Consider the following 17,818-nt stretch of genomic DNA (forward strand, 5'->3'; position numbering starts at 1 on the left):
ATGATCTGTCCAACAAACTATTTTACTTGCTTCAAACTTTCCATCTGAGGACGTCACAACATAAAGGTTGAAAGGTCCGCCAAACTGACACCGACAAATTGAGCAGTAAAGCTAATGCGAGGGATTCATGGCGCGGGAAATCCATCTTAGTTTTGACTTTGTTTAGTTTAGTTAGTGAGGCTTTTACTGCTAAATCACCGCAACTTCATCGTCATCGCAGTGCACAGGGTTTGGTTGCTCAGTAACGGCAGTTGTGCAACCTCCCAAGCACCTTGGATAAAAGGATGAAAGTGGCACATGTTTTCCACGTTTCTAGACGCAGCATGTGAATGACCCTTATGGTTGCTTTGACATCATCAGAGGCCTTTACCAGTGTCATGAAGGTCCAGCGGTATTGCAGTGTATCCTCCACTCCTGGCTCTACATCAGGGTCTTCAGACTCCGATCCGTCCAGGAAGAGGTCACTGAGGCTGGGCCACAGTCTGTGTGATCCTCCCTTGATGACAGCTACCAGCGTTGATTGGACCACTGTAATGCTGGTTTTTCGTTGGACAAGTAGAGGAGTTCCCTGGAGTGAGACGGTGAATACCAGGCAATACTGCCCTATATCGAGAGTGCGCTTCGGGAGTAAGAGAAATGGAGAAGTTGCATCTACCTGACTTCTAAGAATGACTTTGTTACCAGAGAATTCTATGTTGGTACAATCTGACTCTTTGAGTATCTCCCATAGATATGAAGCTTTGTAAGCAGAGCAGTTAATGTCTACGCTTGCTTCAAAGAAACTCGGTCTAGACCTGAAGATAATACACTGGCTCTGGACAAGAGAAGCTTGAGGGCTGGGACACTGGGGCTCCTCCACCTCCATGTGTAGCTGTTTGGACACATGGCTGACACTGTTGAGAACTTTGACCATAACACTGTACTTCCCAGGAATGTAATAAGTATGACTGACTGTGCTCAAATCTGTTGCCAATGCTTCAGTGGAATCTCCAAAGTCCCAGATGTATCTGGGATTGGTCCCTTCATTCACTTTTGCAGAAAACCTTACAGCATGTCCAACAAATATTCTTTTGGAATGACAGACAAGCTTGACCTTCTTAACAGGCCACTGGACTGTGGCAGTATTGTTTACCGTCTCGGAGCAGATTCCATTGGTGGCGAGCACTCTTACAGACAATGAACCACTTTCTGGTGGAGTAAAGATCACTTCTTGTCCCATGAGCCAGGTGGGCTCAGACCCCACAGAGTGAAACTTCCAGGTGTAGTTTACTGGAAGTCCACTTTGTACTTCTGCCTTGAACTGGATCCCTTTCACAGCCTCTAGAGCATCAGAACAACAGTTCACAAGTCGCAAACCTCGAATATTCTCAGCGATCAGGATGCTGGAGGAAACCTCAGCACTACTGACCTGGTTCCAACCATTCACTGTGACTAGATGTGTCCCCACTGGAAGGCTTGATGTGGTGAACCGCCCATCGAGAATTCCCTGACTATGAGCCCAGTCTTTGTTTCTAAATGTTATAGCAAAGCTTACATTGCTTCCTTTGGAGATCGTTGGAATAAAAGTAACTTGTTCCTCTGTGCAGAAAGACGACTCGGAAATGTTCAGGCTTAGACCTTTGATTGCATCCTGGACTGTGACACTGTGTGAAACCATCTGCCAATTTATCTCATTGGAGACATTCAAAGACACCTGATAGATGCCCGCACATGGAAAAGTGTAAATAAAGGTCTGATTAGAAGCATTAAAAAGTATAGCACCTCTAACTGTCCAGTTCCAGTGTAGATCGCTACCCTTGCGAACAAGCCCATGGATAACGGCCGCACTTGTTCTGAAATAAAAGGGATGCGTCTTTCCTTCAATGTCAAAGTCCACCCTTTGGACCTCCTCCTGAATATTAAACTCTTTGGTGGCATTGCTGTGGCTGAGGACGTTCTGAACTGAAACTCTAACGAGACAATGACCAACACTTGTAAAAGTGTGGAGAAGAAAGGGCGTGTGTGTCTGCAGGGGTGATAGATCAGATTTCACATACCAAAGGTACCGTAGGTCTGACCCGGCAACCACGGATACAGAGATATTCACTAATTTCCCTAATGCCACAATGGTTGATTGTGTTTCAATGTGTGCGCTTGTTACAAGCTGTACAGCCTCTAAAGAAACAATGCTGGTGGCCTCACCCACATTGTTAGAAGCTCTTAGCTGAACGGAAATCCCACCAGGAGTTTCAGCTAACATATGAAAAAGCTCTCCGTCGGCAGTAATTTGTCGGGTTATTCCGCTCTGCGTAGCAAGCCAGTGATAAGTGACATTGGAGCCCTTGGTGATTGAAGCAATAAACAGCAGTTCCTCTTGGGTTGGGATGTATTTCATGTTTGTCAGGCTCTGACATTCAATCTGAAGACCCTCTATTATTTCAAAGACCTCAATTAAAATAGCTGCCTCCTTTCTACTCACCAAGTTCTGTGCTATGACCCTCACTTGATACACTCCTGGTTTCAGAAAAGCAAATCTGAACTGATAAGTCCCCTGTTTGGTTGAGACGATACCGTCAACAGTCCAGTAGTAGTTGGTGCTACTGATGGCACTGCTAATCGCTGAGATAAGAGTTTCTTCTCCAACTACAGCATAAGGCTGGTTGGTGTGAAGTGAAAGGTCTGAAATAGGAAGTAGAACATTGACTTCAAGGGTCACGGAATCGCGGCTAACAGCGTTAAATGCTGTGGCGGTGACTGTGAACCGACCCGTCGAGGTGAAGACGTGTGACGCATTTTGCTTCTGCTCCACCAGAGATCCGTCTCCAAACTCCCACAGCACCGACACATTGCTGCCAGCGCAACTGGCAACCCAAAACGATGCTAATGTGTTGACTGTCAGTGTGCCACTTTGACTATCATGTGCCACAGACAGCTTACTTACAGGGTTTTGAATGGTGATACTAACTCTGGCTGTTTTGTTGCTGACTTTGTTACTCGCAGTTACCGATACCTCTTCAACGCCTTCTTCTCTAAAGATAAAACACTTTTTAGTGTTTTCTGTCATGGCAATGAGACTAGAGGGGCTGCTAAACCACTTAAATTGGTAACCCCTCATTTGTACAGGGGAAACTAACACCAAGAAACATACCTCTACTCCTACTGCCGCTACTTCCTGTGATGACTGCACTGTCATGTTGGTTATTGGCGCTTCGACACAGATACTCGTATTAAATGATACAGATGTAACAGAACCAAACACAGTTAGACTAATATGACAATTCCCTTGGCTTTGAAATTTGTGCATGGCGGCCGACTGTCCCCTCACTACAGTCAGAGGTGATCCATCTCCAAACAGCCAATGGAAAGTCAGAATGGATATGTTCCCATTCACCAGAGCGGTAAACCGTATGTCTCTTCCACTCATGACGCATTCTGTAGGGAGAACTCCACTAACAGCCAATTTATAGACCTCTACACTGATCGACTGATGAGCCTGGCTGACAGAGTTCAAGACAGTTACAACTACTGTATAGTTCCCTGGCGACTTATAGACGTGGGAGATGGAACCATCTGTAAGGTTTCTCTGCAGGGACCCATCACCAAAGTCAAAATCCCAAATGAGACTCGTACCAGCGGCCACTGTAGCTCTGAAATCTGTAGCAGAGCTTAGTTCACCGGGTCCGTTGTAGCTGACCGTTAATCCAGAGATTTTCTCCATGACCTCCACAATGAGCCAGGTGGTCAGGACTGAAAGAGTGTTGTTGGCACACACCGTGACGTTATAAACCCCCGCAGTTGCAAAAGCGTGGTTGACTTTATGGTGGAGGCCTTGGACAGCTTCAGAGCCGTCGCCAAAGTCCCACGTGTAGACGACGGCGTAGTTGGAGGGCTCTGCGGAAGCTTCCAGAAAGACAGTCTGTTTGACTAGGGGCACGGGAAGGGAAGAGGAAACGAGGAGGTGATTTAATCGAGGGCGGACGCTTATTTTCATGGACGCGTCAGTGTTGTCATATTGGTTGGAGACTTGGACTTGAAGTGTGTAGTCATCTGCATAAAACAAAGACGCAGGAAAAAGAGTTTTACCTTGATGGACTGATTAGTATACAAAGCACAGTTTCTACCAGTTTCATTCTTATCACCAAATATCACCAAAATAAGGACTTTTCAAATTCTACATTAAGCGGGCTTTAAAAAATTTAAAATTAATTTCAGGGACAAATAAAAACAGAATGTAAATGAGGCAGAACAATATCTCCAAATGATACATACACTCTATCAAAAAATAGCAGCAAAAAGACAGTTTTACCAGCCAACCTAAAATATTTGCTAAAGGTTAGTTTGATGCCTGCGTAATTGGCTATATCTTTTGAATTTTTGGCCACTTAGGGGCAGGAGAGATAAGCTGCACTGCAACACTAAACTGACATATAATCACTTTATAAAGTTGATATTGTGAACTTGAGCACATTACACATCCAGCCAACCCCGTCTCCTTCAAAATGACCTTCCCATGCAACTGAACTGCATTCTAAATTATGTTTCAAGGGAAGAGTATTTTTTACACTCCGATTCCACAAATTTGAACAGTTTTTTAACATGTGGTTAACGTTGTAAATTTTAACGAAACAAAAAATACTAAAATACTACTTTGTTAGGTTTAAGCACAACAACTACCTGGTTAAGTTTAGTTAAAAAAAAAATCATGGTTTGGCTTAAAATGACTACGTAAGTGAACGTTGACTTTTAGTTTCACACGGGACATGAACAGCAGTCTCCTGGTCTCTTGCTGCGGCCTTCCGCGGACTATCATTATGAAAGTATTTGTGATACGTAAAAAATACAAACATAATCCGCGGAAAAATATGTTTCCCACCAGATGTAATTGAGACAGGGTTGATCCAGCAGACATGGAGCAACATTAGCATGAATTTGTTTCTGGCCATCCAAGGAAGTCCAATATTCACTCTCCTTTTAGCTCTGGTTTGGTCTGAAGCAACTCTTTAGGGGAAATATCTGGCTGTGAAATGCTCCACTATGTACACCAGTTAGATGCTAAGTTATTGTATCTATTGTTTGGTGATGGGCAGGTAGCATGCAGTGGGTTTTCCCCTCTCACATTACACATAGTCATTTGATCCGTTGTATATAAAAAAATATTGATAAGTGCAGCTTTAGCTTTAATAGTTCTTGTGAGTGTGTTTACCTGGGATGGGATATGTATAGTTCACCGAATCCTGGACATACACTTGCTTCCCTCCTTTCTCCATGGGCCCTTCCAGGGTCTGACATGGAGCAGACTGGGTGTGGATCACCTTGCTACTGCCACCCCCAAAATCCCATCTACATGACATAGACCACATGGACATTTATACATTTCAAGTGGTAGTCTTTATTCTAAAGTGAAGGATATAAAGTATGCCATCCCAATGATGTTCTCTGAGGATTTCTGAGGGTTATTTATGATAAAATGCAATGCCTTACTTGAAGGTGACCGGTAAGGAGATGTCCACTTTGACCCTGAAGGTGTAGAGGAGTGCAGCATTCACAGCTATGACCTCCCTGACTAACAGGAACTCAGGCTCAGCCAGTGGGGTCATTTCGTCAGCAGTCAGGAGGATTTGTTGGCTCTGGGAGCTCACATGATTGGAAGCTGTCACCTAGCAGAAAGATAACAGGTTACTAAAAGAGCTCAGAATGTAAATAAATGTAATTTATTGATAAATCATGAAATTGAATTTTTATATTTTTTTAAAACATGATAAAAAATTAGTTACTGAGCCAATTTAACATCATAGAGACGGCTAAATTATCTTACCCTGAGCTTATACTCAGCAGGTTTCCTGAACACTACACTGTAAGAATCTCCTTCATGGGCAAACTTCTCCAGGTCGTCAACCACCCACGTGAATTTGACTGAGGAACCACTCTCCACTTTGGCTATAAATGACTACAATGTAAAAAAAACATCAAAAAGATAAAAATTTCAGATAATACATAACCAAACTAAGATACCTTTTTGCAAACTTGCTCCAAACTTGTGCTTAATTTTGGCGAGGAAAAACTGTCATGGCCATTTTCAAAGGGGTCCCTTGACCTCTGACCTCAAGATATGTGAATGAAAATAGGTTCTATGGGTACCCACGAGTCTCCCCTTTACAGACATGCCCACTTTATGAGAATCACATGCAGTTTGGGGTGTCATGCCAAAAAGTGATCATCCGCCGAAAAAACTGATTGCCACTCACGGGAGCGTGTGCAGCTTCTTAAAGCTGTATCGGTCAGTTTATAGTCTACAGCTGCTGTTATCTGGATCAAACAGTCATTATGTGCAAATACACATAACTGTATGTCCGTGGTAATAGCAAAGGTAAAAAGTACTGGGCTGGTTTATAATCTAGGGCACAGAGCAGGTAAAATAATGCATAGCCATAATCATTATAATTACAGTCTAATTCCAAATATAAACAAGGATATTAGACATTCCAAACACATTATTGGAATCAATAGTAGCCTATTATTGCCTATATCACACAAATGACATGCCTTACAATTGTGATTATTCTGTTACAAATCACTTTTTGGCAGTTGATCACTTTTTGGCACGACAGGTGTCAGTCATAGTCAAGTCAGCACACTGACTTGCCTGTTGGGCTGCAGTTTTCCATGTTATGATTTGATCCTATTCTTTATGCCAGATGCAGTACCTGTGAGGGTTTCTGGACAATATCTGTCATTGTTTTGTGTTATTTTCAATAACAAATACTGTATATACATATATATTTGCATAAAGCAGCATATTTGCCCACTCCCATGTTGATAAGAGTATTAAATACTTGACAAATCTCCCTTTAAGGTACATTTTTAACAGATATAAAAAATGTGCGATTAATCATCGTCAATCATGCGGTTAATCGTGATTAAATATTTTAATCGATTCACAACCTTACTAAAAGTATTTGGTCAAATAAACAGAATGTGTTTGTTGTAAATTCATTTTTGCATTCTCACCTGTGGAGCGTCTACGAGCGTCCTTAGGCATCCATGTGGCTCAACACTAAGCCCTGTTACTGCCTCGTAGCCACAAACCCTCACCCTCACACTCTGAGAGCTTACTGCATCCATCACACTGATGTTCAGCGTTTGAACCCCGACTGAGGGCAACACCAGGGTCACGGAGGAGAACCAGGCATCGTGGGACTGCCTCTTACAGCCAGCCCAAGACTCAGACACGTCTTCAGGACAAGATGGAAGGAAGGGGACGCCGGTCTGGAGAACTGGGGCTGACCATGAGCTCCTGGCTTTCTCTCCAGAGAGGACCTTAACAACAATGAGTGTTGGGACGTTGATTTGGACGTGAATCTGGTTCTTTTCGTCTGGCACGGGGTGGATGACGTTAAGCCCAAATTCAGATCTCAGACTCGGAGTAGGACCAGTTGTCAGGGCCCAAACATCTGGGGCTGTTGTTGCCTCTCTGTGGGTGAAGCCAAAGTTATCATCAGTACCTCTGTTGAGATTGTCCTCGTACAGCATCCTCAGATCACACAGAACCCCGTCCACCCACTGGCCTCCCTGTGGCAGGGAAGTGAGGCCTCCCTCCCACCAGCCCCCCCACTCCGTCCTCCTAAGGGACATGTAACTCTGGCGCCAGGGGGAGTTTAGAGAAGCTCCACTGCTCAGGCAATGTAGGAATGTTCCAGAGTCGCGAGTGTGTTGCACAGCCACGATATCATCAGGGTACACCATGATCGCTCGATCTGGAAGGAGCAGCTGTTACCGAAAAAACAGGAAAATGTGTATTTTTAATATATTTTTGTATTCGAACATCATAAATTCATAATGGCGGCAGGTCGACTCACGCTTAGAGTTTTTAGTTCAGAGCTAGGGTTTATTCTCAGAGGCAGGTCTGCCACCAGGTGGTAGAAGGGGGGTATCTCAGGGTATCTGGGCGGTAAAGCAAAGCCGCGGGCCCCTGCTGCGGAGTCGTAGGGGCTGCAGGGACTGGTGATGGGCACACAGGCCTCCAGCAGGTGGCACCAGTACTGGCCCATGCTGCAGCCCCCTGTGGTGTTACACAGCGGTACTGCCGAGCAGCAGCTGAATGGATTAAGGAGAGAGCTGCAACCTGAGGAGCAAAGAGGAGATTATTACCTGCAGCACCGAACAAACAAGAGCTCCCAGTTCATAGTAAGTGCAGTACTGTACCTGGAGGTACCAGGTGCTGGTTGGGGCTGCAGTAGGGTCGGAGGATCTGGACTCGGGCCAGAGAGGACACTGGACTGGGCTGGACCACCAGCTCCACTGATACCAACTGACCTGCATGACTGAACCACATCCCTGGGAACAGCTGCATCTGCGGGTCTCAAAGAAGCAACAGAATATCAATCAACAACCCTAAACTCTGAAAGTCAAGCACGGGGGGATTACACCATGATAATATACCTTTGAATTATATACTTTTAATACTAATAATTATAGAAAACTGGATATTGTTTGCCAACTAGTTTTCATGCACTATCAATGGCAACATGTACAGTAGGCTAGTGTTATAGCTCACTCAATTAGTGGATTTTAAAAAATCTATTACAATTTATTAGTTAGCTACTGCACAATCTCCATGTAATATGGATGACAGAACCTGCCACAATAAAAAATAAAAGAATAAATATATGACTCCATAAATAAATAAATGTAGCAAAATAATATTAAAAATAAATGTAGCCATTAATAAATTGATCAAATGTGACATTTCTGTTTTAATTTGCTTCTTTATTTATTTATCTTTGTATTAATTATATTATTTATTTACTCTTCTGTTTAATTTTCCCCTTTATTTATTCATGTATTTATTTTTATTAATTGTTAAATATATTTATTTTAAATATATTTTAAATACATAAATAAATACATACATTAAAAAATAATAGTGCAAAAATAAATAAATGAATAAAAATAAATGCAAAAATAAATTTAAAGGGAAAATTAAATAAAAGAGTTAATATATAAGGGAATTAATCCATACGTAGTTGGTTTCACGCAGGATGTGAACCCCAGTCTCCTGGGTAAAAGTACTGTGGTTAGTATCCCATCCCACCTCTATACAATAACTCACTTCCACTTTTGCTCCTGTCATAATTACTACGGTCGCTAGAGGTCGTTGTCATCTTCTCTGATTCCTTCTTTCGGTGATCAGCCATGCGAATCGATAATAAAACCTGTTAGTAGGTGTAGCAGGCCCCAACTGACCCACATGTATGAGGCTGATAACCACTGATAACGCCCATTTGATGACCTGATAACAGTCTAACTGACTAGATTCACAATCTTTTTAGTTTCTGACCTTTTATAACCAAGCAATGCCAACCTGTAACCCTTCATCAGAGGTTTATTAGGTCTGTGAGCTGTGAGAACTAAGGAGTGATGTTCTCTTGTCAGATACTTTTTTCATTTCAAATTTATCTTGTGACCTCTTATGGTTGGTAACCAGCGTTTTAGGCTGATACTTTACCGACCTCCACTGCGAGTTGTCCAATCTCTGGGACGTTGGGGAAGGGGTGGATCTGGGTCTGAGTATAGATGCCGGTCATGAGAACCAATCCAGTCAGGTAACTGTCCACAGACGGTAAAGACTCTGCATGAAGAGGGATCAGCCAAAGTCAGTGCTTTCTGTGAATGTGTGTCTCTGGTGTTCTCCAGTGGAATAAAAGTCTTACCGGTTACTTCTTTTTCACAGAGGAAGAGGTATCGTCCAGCACATTGAGCCTTCCTCCATCGTCCCTGTGTCCCCAAGGCCATCTGAGTACACCCCCCCTGACTCTCACTGCCTCCGGCCCACCATGCAGGACTTACTGACTCCACAACCTGGTCAGTCCCTTCTCCTTCTGATCTCTTCAGCCATACCCACACAGTGGTTTTCCTAAAACGAACACGAAAACAAAGTGGAAAGGGTATATTAATAGAAGCATATATAAACACATGAAAGGAGACACGTTGTTCGTAGCACTCACACTGGAAAGGAGTAGTGGATGAAGTTTTGCAGCTCCAGGCTGTCAACAGATGCCAGATCTCCTCCCCGAGTCTCTCTGCATGAATTCTGGGCCTCAGGCCATGAGGATGTCCTCTCAGAGAGCCAATAGCATCGCCGGCTGGCCAGGTCGATCCGACCACCTTTTGGACAAGGAACGTCCTCTGGAAGGCAATACATAAATTATGGATAAATAAAATGCGTTGTGAGGTGAGCATGTTGGCTGATTCAATCCATTTTTTTATGTACTATTTATTTCAACAGTCACATGAGTAGGCAGTCACAACAGATGTTACAGGACAGATGTTTCACATTTTGAACATTTTCTTTGATTACACACATTCTCACATTTCACCTGCAATGTTTAATTTTAAGATTATGTGATGATTGTCTATCACCTGTTGCTCTTATCAGGAAATTTGAGCTGAACATTTCGGTACAAACAATACCACAATAGCTGGAGAAAGTGAGTAGTATTACTCTACATGTAAAATGTCCTGAGTAACACAATATCTTAGATTTAAATGGCATTGCAGGAAACCTGCAGCATAAAGGTACAGAAGTATTATCAGCAGAATGTGCTTAATGTATCAGAAGTAAAAGCACTCATTATGCCTCATCATACTATGGATGCATCAATGTGGAAGCAGAATTTAGACTAAAAGTCTAAAATAATGTAAAGTTTAAGTTAATGTTGTGATTCCCAACCTGAGGGCCGGAAACCCCTAAAGGGGTCCCAAGATAAACCTCAGGGGTCACATGATCATGAAAGAAAGGAAGAAAGACAGACAGAAAGACAGACAGACAGAAAGAAAGAAAGACACAAAGACAGAAAGACATAAAGAAAGACAGAAAGACATACAGAAAGACATAAAGGTAGAAAGAAAGTCAGAAAGAAAGACAGAAAGAAAGACGGAAAAAGATTTCTGTAACCCCAAATGATGTTTATTTTTTCACTGTTCTCAATTTTTTGGGGTATACTGAATATGTTTACTCCTTCAGGTTTTAACAATACCTTAAATAAAAACAATCTGAAATGGAGGAATGACTCTTGTGATGTCTGGCGAGGGGTCATAACTAGATTATCCTGCGTTTTTAAGGGGTTGAAAGCCAAACATGTTGTGTGGAAACTACTGAGTTATTGTATATATTACACAATACCTGCAAAATCACAACAGCCTTTATTAACCTCTATACCATCATTACCATCTGACACCTCTGCACTAAAATAATGAAGCCATAACAGCAGTCAATCATGACTGACTCCACATCTCAATAAGTTATCACAAGTGTCCAGCTCCAGGGGTTGGCGATCAAAACTAGAATTTTCCCAAAATAAAACTTCACGTTTTAGTCTTAATATAAAATGAAGCTCCTCACCTCCAGCTGCTGCAGTGATCAAAACCACGCACAGAATCCACAGTCTCTGCTTCTGTGGCACCAGTGTACCTGTCATCTTGTAGAGCGCATCACATCCTCCTGAGAAAAATCACCACTGTAGAAATCAATACACTCCCTCATTCTATTAAACATGCAGATTCTTCCCTCCCCTCATCCTCATCAGTGCTCTCTTGTACAAGTGTAAAGTGTTGTCTTCCATGCTCTCATCTCCCTCCACTAACACCCCCCCCCCCTCGTCCTGCAAACACACCATGAGTTATGGTGGTGTCGTTGTTTTAAAGGCCTCTTCTCCACTCTCTCTCTCTCTCTCTCTTTCTGTGTGAGCGCCTGGGTGACTTCTACTTTGTCTCTCAGCAACAGCCATAGAAGCAGAGTGGACAGAGGAGGCCAGCGCTGCTCATTACCATGTTGTAAAACCTCCTGGCGCTCAATAGAGTCAGTCAGACTCACTGAGGCGGGATGCAGCTGAGGGTCCTCATGCTAAAGAGGCATTGTAGTAGCAGTGTTGTTTGGGTGCAAATTGTTGCTTTTTTTTAATATGTTTTAAGAATTTAGAGTTTTGCTGGATTGTCAAAGGAAGATGTTTCAAACTATTTTCTCCTGCATTGTGCCCACAGTGTGTTGTTTGAGCTCTATAACTCAGAGACCTCATCATTAAGCAGACAAAAGGCTCTGTGACGCACATGCAAAAAGAAACAGACATATAGCTTTAAAAGACAGGATGCCATCAGGGTTGCCTGGAGAGGGGACAGATAAAGTTGAAGGCAGCGATAAGGCAACCATAGCTGAGTATTGTCAGTCCGCTGCCATGGATACAATTGTATTTCTCTTTGTGAGGAACCTCTCCTGTCACAGGAGATCCGGCAAGAGCGAGCTGTATTGGTTACATTGAATAGAGTCCTAAATTCCAATAGTGAAAGTATTAATACATTTATTCTGTACGCAACTTTTTGACTAAAACGTTGTCCTGTTTTTTTAAAATGCGTTGACAGTATATAATCTGTAGTTCACAGGGTTTTACTTTTTTGCACTGTGGCTATATGCTCTTTATTGCACATCTTAATGCAAATATTTGTACATATTTCCTATTTTTTATATTCTCATTTTCTTATTTTTCATTTTAGTACTTATATTTCTTTACATATATTTTGTTTATATTGTAGCATTATGTACATAATTTACTTGTTACATACTCCTTTATTTCTTACATTTTTTATGTTTATACAAGAGCGATATGTAACTGTAAAGTATTTCTGATTCTGATTAAGCATTTAAATCCAACTTTAGTTCGTCTTCAACAATACATAAAATCTGCCTCATTTCATTTCACCCACAACCGGTCCTCTGCATCTCTGCGTAATGGTTTAACTTTGTATAGCTGAGATTTTTATGGAGTGTCTGGAGTGTGCCACTAATTCAATTTACATTTACAGAATGCAATAAAATGAATATTAAATGCGTCTATTAGTAATTATATTTCCTTACGCTCTCATTAAATGATGAATTATTAATTGGAATATCTTTTTGTTTGTCAATTACTAATGTGTCTGCTTATCATATTCCATCTCAGAAATCATTCCTGCTTTAATATTTACAGTTTCCATTATGAGATCACTTATATTTAAACATAGCTCTCTTTGATTTAGAGCCATATATTAGCAGTGTGACACCTAAAATGTAATGCAATCCTACCCATAAATGTTCAATATTAAATAGATATTAAAAGTAAAGTTACTCCCAAAAATTATCATTGTGTAAAATATCTAAATAAACCAATAATTTGTGAAACAATTTGACAAAGTATTAAAACCCAACTTACCATCACATGTTACTTCATCAATTTCATCTTCGTGTTTAAAACAGAGTTGAATTGGAGTTTATTTTTTATTTAAATTCTATAAAATTTTCTTTCAAAATGCCTCTTTTCAAAAGTAAAAACATTTACTTTTCCATTTCACTTATTCATATAAAATAATAATCATATAAATATAAATAATAGAATAAAATCTGACATGAAATAAAAGTATAATTATAATTAGATATGCCATTATTAAATAATGACAGTTGAAAAAGAGCATTAAACATTCAAATTTGTATAATAAAAAATAACTCCAATAAAACTTTTAATATGAAAATAATAATAATATTATAATAATGAAATAACAATTTAATAGTTAATAAATTTATTTCACAGAATTTATTCATGTGATTATTTATTTCATATAGTCTTTTTTTTAAAATGTATTTAATATTTTGGGGCTTCATGAATAAGCTTTTGATTGCTAGTTTATTATTTTGAGTTTTTTAATGCATTATTTTAATGCAAAATGAATCATTCACTTTATGATAGTTTTAAATATATATACACATATATATATATACATATATATACATGTATATACATATACATATGTATACATATATACATACATATATATACACATATATATATATACATATATATACATATAACATATATAAACATTGTAAAACATATATATACATTGTAAAAATCTCTGGTGGTTCCAGTGGCTGCATGTTGTAATAGCAGTCAGAAACACTAGAGGGCAGCAACGCGACATTAAAGTGAATGTGAAGCACAACACAAACACGACGAGGAAGAAGAGGAAGAAGCAGAAGAAGAAGCAGGAAGATGAAGGCAGCAGCTGATGGTGACCTGACACATCTTAGGTAGGCTGATATTAAACCATGAAAACACAACACAACAGCTTCTCTGTGATGCCACAAGTCATTAGAAAACAGGAAACTCGAGTTTCGGAGTTTAATATGTAACTGTATGTATCGGTGGTTGTCAGCTGGATATTAGTGAAGTCCTTCCTGTTGGGGGTATTAGCATGACGTGACAGTGTTAAACCGAGACAGTAAATAGATCCCGTGTATACAGAGTATTTTCGTCGGTCAGTTCGCCATTCATTCAACACACCAAGGCACAGCTATATAGCTGCGTTTTTTCGCCCCATCTTTTGTATTTCACAACGACGCCGTGTTAGGAGATATACATTTTAGAAATTGGTATTGCACTTAATTTTGTATTATTTCATAGATTATGTGTGCGCCGAATTTTTCAGGAAACCCTATTTAATCATTAAGGAGAATGTGTTGTGACCCACTGCTTGTGTGTCTGGTCGACAAGCCGTTCAACTTTAATGTGTGAAACATTTTGAAGGGAGTCTGGTGTAGTGGGCTTCTCTGGAGGTGATGCAGCGCATACAGGGTGTCTTGATGCTTTCTATGCTTATAGGAGTAATGGATAAAAGTTATTGTTAATGATGGATGTTACAGCTAGCACATTTCAAACGTTTTTAAATGGTCACACTTTTATGTAAAAGTCATTATTATATAAATAAATGAGTTCACAGCAACCTGTCAGCCTCATTCAAGATCTGCATTGTTATATGTGCAATTTGAAAGATCTGTTTTGTAGGGTTGAAAATCAGGCTAGTTACTGCACATAGCTTAAAGTAAGCCTTTGTCAAACATATATATTTGGTGTGTAGTTAATTTTGTCTGACATTTCCAGCAGGTTCTATGATCCAACTAAGGACCTCTGCAGAAGAAGAGAGCAGTTGTGAGATTTCCCAGCTCAGACAAGCAGTGTTACAAAACAATGACAGACTCCTTGATGAGATGCTCTGCCAAGAAGTCTACAAGAAGGTCATCAACTGCAGAGGCGGCTGGGGCATCGCAGGCACGCCTCTACACGCTGCCGTGTCCAAAGGTCATCTCAGCTGCCTGCAGGTGCTGCTGGGCCACGGGGCCCTGGTAGACTGTGTGGATGTCAAGGCCCAGACGCCTCTCTTCGCAGCCGTCCGCGGGAAATACCTGGACTGTGTCTTAGCGCTCCTCCGAGCCGGCGCCAACCCCAACGGGAATGCGTCCAACAATTGCTCCCCCGTCCTCACCGCTGCTCGGGAGGGTGACGTGGAGATATTAAAGGAACTGCTTAAACGCGGCGCGGAGGTGAACTCCCGCTCCAAAGTCTTGCTCTGGACGTCCAGCGCCAGGGTGTCCAGCGGGCCGCTTTACCTGGCCGCCGTTTACGGGCACATGGAGTGCTTCAAACTGCTGCTCCTCTACGGGGCGGACCCAGATTACAACTGCACCGATGCAAAGCTGCTGAGTTCTATCAAGCAGCCCAAAACTGTGCTAGAGATGTGCCTCAGGCACGGCTGTGGCGTGGAGTACATCCAGCTCCTGATCGACTTCGGTGCAAACGTCTACCTCCCTACGCTGATCATCGAGAAGTCCACGAAGCAGAACGAGGCGGTGGAGCTGCTTCTGCGGGAAAGAGGTATCGCACATTTGACGTGTCTGTTTTTAAACCTACTGGATGGTGCCCATCCTCAAACAGGATGTTAGAGAGCAACAGGTTGTTTTGAACAGGTTGAATCACAACAAAGTAAGACTTACTAAGACTTACTGAAGCTGAGCAGTTATAATCTTAACATTTAGAAATAGTTTATTATATTTTGTTACCACTTTATTTTATGGGCCTTTAATCTCTGAATAATTTATTAAGTTTCCTAGAAAGGACAAAGTCATTTGGTAATATTTGTAGGGAAAAATAAACAGTTTTTAACTTGCAATAAAGCCAGTTGCGAGTGCAGATTGCAACCAACTGAGCACCCCTCCGCTCACTCCTCCCTTTCCAACACTGCGGTAACGTGAGCCGCCGAGTGCAAAACCGTGGTAACGCTGTTCGCCCTCGTTCAGAGGCCATCCTTACCATAAAAACACCACTTTAGGAGCAACTGATTACAGACGGTGGCTGTCGGTACCACGGTTTTACACCCTGCGGCTCACGTTACCGCAGTTTCACAAGCGTTTCGGAGAACTACGGTGGCCTTCAGGTAACGTAGAAACGCCAAAGGCTCTCTCTAGAGTCAGAGTTTAGTTTGTCCGTTGTAACTGTAGAAACATGGTGGTGCACCATGGCGGCCTCCGTGAAGAGGACCCGCTCCCTGTGTAGATATGAAGAGCTCATTCTAAGCTGACGAACACACAACGATGGTTAGTTTCAGGTGATTTATACACTAATGGAAACATAGTTATGAATACTATATTCTATTTCTGATAATAGATTCCCCGAAATGTTACAGTACACACTGACTGTTCTTTAATCGCTTCACAGCAGGTCATGACATTTTTAAAAATTTTAAATTTGTATCTTTCCCAAGAAGACATTTTTTTACAATGTGTCTACAGGAAAGATACAATTCTACATATACGGGGAATAAAGTTTCAATAATAAATGAATGCTTTTATACTTCCTTCTATTTAAATGGTTCATATTTTGTTACACTTTGTTTAGCTCTTTTTTTTTTTCTTTTTTTTTTTACAGTGTAAGCTGATGCATCTTGTTTTTTGCACTATCCCCTTTGCTGTTGAACACTGGGAATTTTCCCACTGCAGGACTAATAAAGGAATATCTTATCTTATCTTATCTATAATGACGGAATATTTTTAGGGATGCAACGATCCTTATCTGGCCGATACTGACTCAAATAGCTGGATCGGGTATCGGTGACGTGAGCATACTACATCATGCGTCAACAGCACGGCAGTAGACAGACAGTTTATGTATGTAATTATACTCTTCATGATGGTGAAGTTTACTTTAAAAAAAGTCGTCCAACAATTACACGTGTTAAAGGGCACACAGGTTATTGCTGCAGAACTTCAATTTGCAAATAAAACATCACAAACAGCCACAAAAAAATATTCATGTGACCCCCAAGCAGATCTTGTTAGATAAAGAAGTGCAATGCAATAGGAGTCTGTTTTTTTTATAATATTATTTTGTGTTACCCAAGTACTAACTTTTTCCTGTCATCACCAGGAAATCCAAAGGCCTTGACTTCACAGTGCCGCCTCGCTGTCCGAGAACACCTCAAAAAGATCAACAAGATCCACTGTATCGAGCAGCTGGACATGCCAACGAGTCTCATTAACTTCCTGCAACACAAGCCGGTCCCGGTCACTGTTCTGTAGCCAAGTGAGCCGGAGGCACATCGTGTAAATTCATTTTTATTTAACTCTACGAACCACTTTTGTTTTAAATGTCTATTCATGTGCTCTTCTGTTAAGACTGACTCTTAAGTCAAAACATTAAATGTGTGGATAAGTGTACGTGTACTTATGTTTTATTATTAGCACTCACCCCGTAGCTATTGGAAGAAGACCTCTCTGAAGGAAGCTGTTTCTTGGGAGTTAGTCACATGTTCATCACAAGTTAGTTGCTTCTTTTAGAAGGGCTCTTTGTCCTGTGAAAGCTAAACAATTCTGAAAATGACTCAAGGTCAGGTTGCATATTTTTGTGTAAAAATGTTTGAAAATAGCGTAATTCTAACTCTCATTCTTAGAATTAAGAATAAAAGTCACATGTAACCCTCTCAA

At 41.1% G+C, this 17,818-nt stretch overlaps 2 protein-coding genes across 3 annotated transcripts in view; one reads left to right on the forward strand and one right to left on the reverse strand.

Moving 5' to 3' along the window:
* pkd1b (polycystic kidney disease 1b) overlaps nucleotides 1-11,550 on the reverse strand; it is a 36,191-nt gene extending 24,641 nt beyond the window's left edge. The window contains exons 1-11 of the mRNA XM_074620904.1: nucleotides 11,381-11,550; nucleotides 9,984-10,164; nucleotides 9,690-9,892; nucleotides 9,489-9,607; nucleotides 8,182-8,329; nucleotides 7,836-8,101; nucleotides 6,988-7,746; nucleotides 5,795-5,926; nucleotides 5,461-5,636; nucleotides 5,183-5,319; nucleotides 371-4,026 (exon numbers count right to left, since the gene is read on the reverse strand). Coding sequence (XP_074477005.1) covers nucleotides 371-4,026; nucleotides 5,183-5,319; nucleotides 5,461-5,636; nucleotides 5,795-5,926; nucleotides 6,988-7,746; nucleotides 7,836-8,101; nucleotides 8,182-8,329; nucleotides 9,489-9,607; nucleotides 9,690-9,892; nucleotides 9,984-10,164; nucleotides 11,381-11,456 — 5,853 coding nt within the window. The 5' untranslated portion in view covers nucleotides 11,457-11,550. The remainder of the gene's footprint in view (nucleotides 1-370; nucleotides 4,027-5,182; nucleotides 5,320-5,460; nucleotides 5,637-5,794; nucleotides 5,927-6,987; nucleotides 7,747-7,835; nucleotides 8,102-8,181; nucleotides 8,330-9,488; nucleotides 9,608-9,689; nucleotides 9,893-9,983; nucleotides 10,165-11,380) is intronic.
* Nucleotides 11,551-13,939: 2,389 nt separating this feature from the next.
* On the forward strand, nucleotides 13,940-17,557 carry LOC141758488 (ankyrin repeat and SOCS box protein 12-like). Of its 2 annotated transcripts, none has more exons than XM_074619964.1 (3): nucleotides 13,940-14,092; nucleotides 14,943-15,713; nucleotides 17,262-17,557. In XM_074619964.1, the coding sequence occupies exons 2-3, from the start codon at nucleotides 14,951-14,953 to the stop codon at nucleotides 17,411-17,413; spliced, it is 915 nt and encodes a 304-aa protein (XP_074476065.1). In that variant the 5' UTR covers nucleotides 13,940-14,092; nucleotides 14,943-14,950; the 3' UTR covers nucleotides 17,414-17,557. The 2 variants fall into 2 exon arrangements, with proteins under 2 accessions (XP_074476065.1, XP_074476066.1); XM_074619965.1 differs by having other exon boundaries at nucleotides 13,941-14,092; nucleotides 14,946-15,713.
* The last annotated feature ends 261 nt before the right edge of the window (nucleotides 17,558-17,818 follow it).

Source organism: Sebastes fasciatus, chromosome 20 (assembly GCF_043250625.1).
Source record: "Sebastes fasciatus isolate fSebFas1 chromosome 20, fSebFas1.pri, whole genome shotgun sequence".
NCBI classification, from domain to species: domain Eukaryota; kingdom Metazoa; phylum Chordata; class Actinopteri; order Perciformes; family Sebastidae; genus Sebastes; species Sebastes fasciatus.

Coding starts and splice junctions, on each gene's coding strand:
- LOC141758488 (XM_074619964.1), top strand. CDS start 14,951: ATGATCCAACTAAGGACCTCTGCAGAAGAAGAGAGCAGTTGTGAGATT. Junction 15,714..17,261: donor GCTGCTTCTGCGGGAAAGAG/GTATCGCACATT, acceptor TGTCATCACCAG/GAAATCCAAAGGCCTTGACT.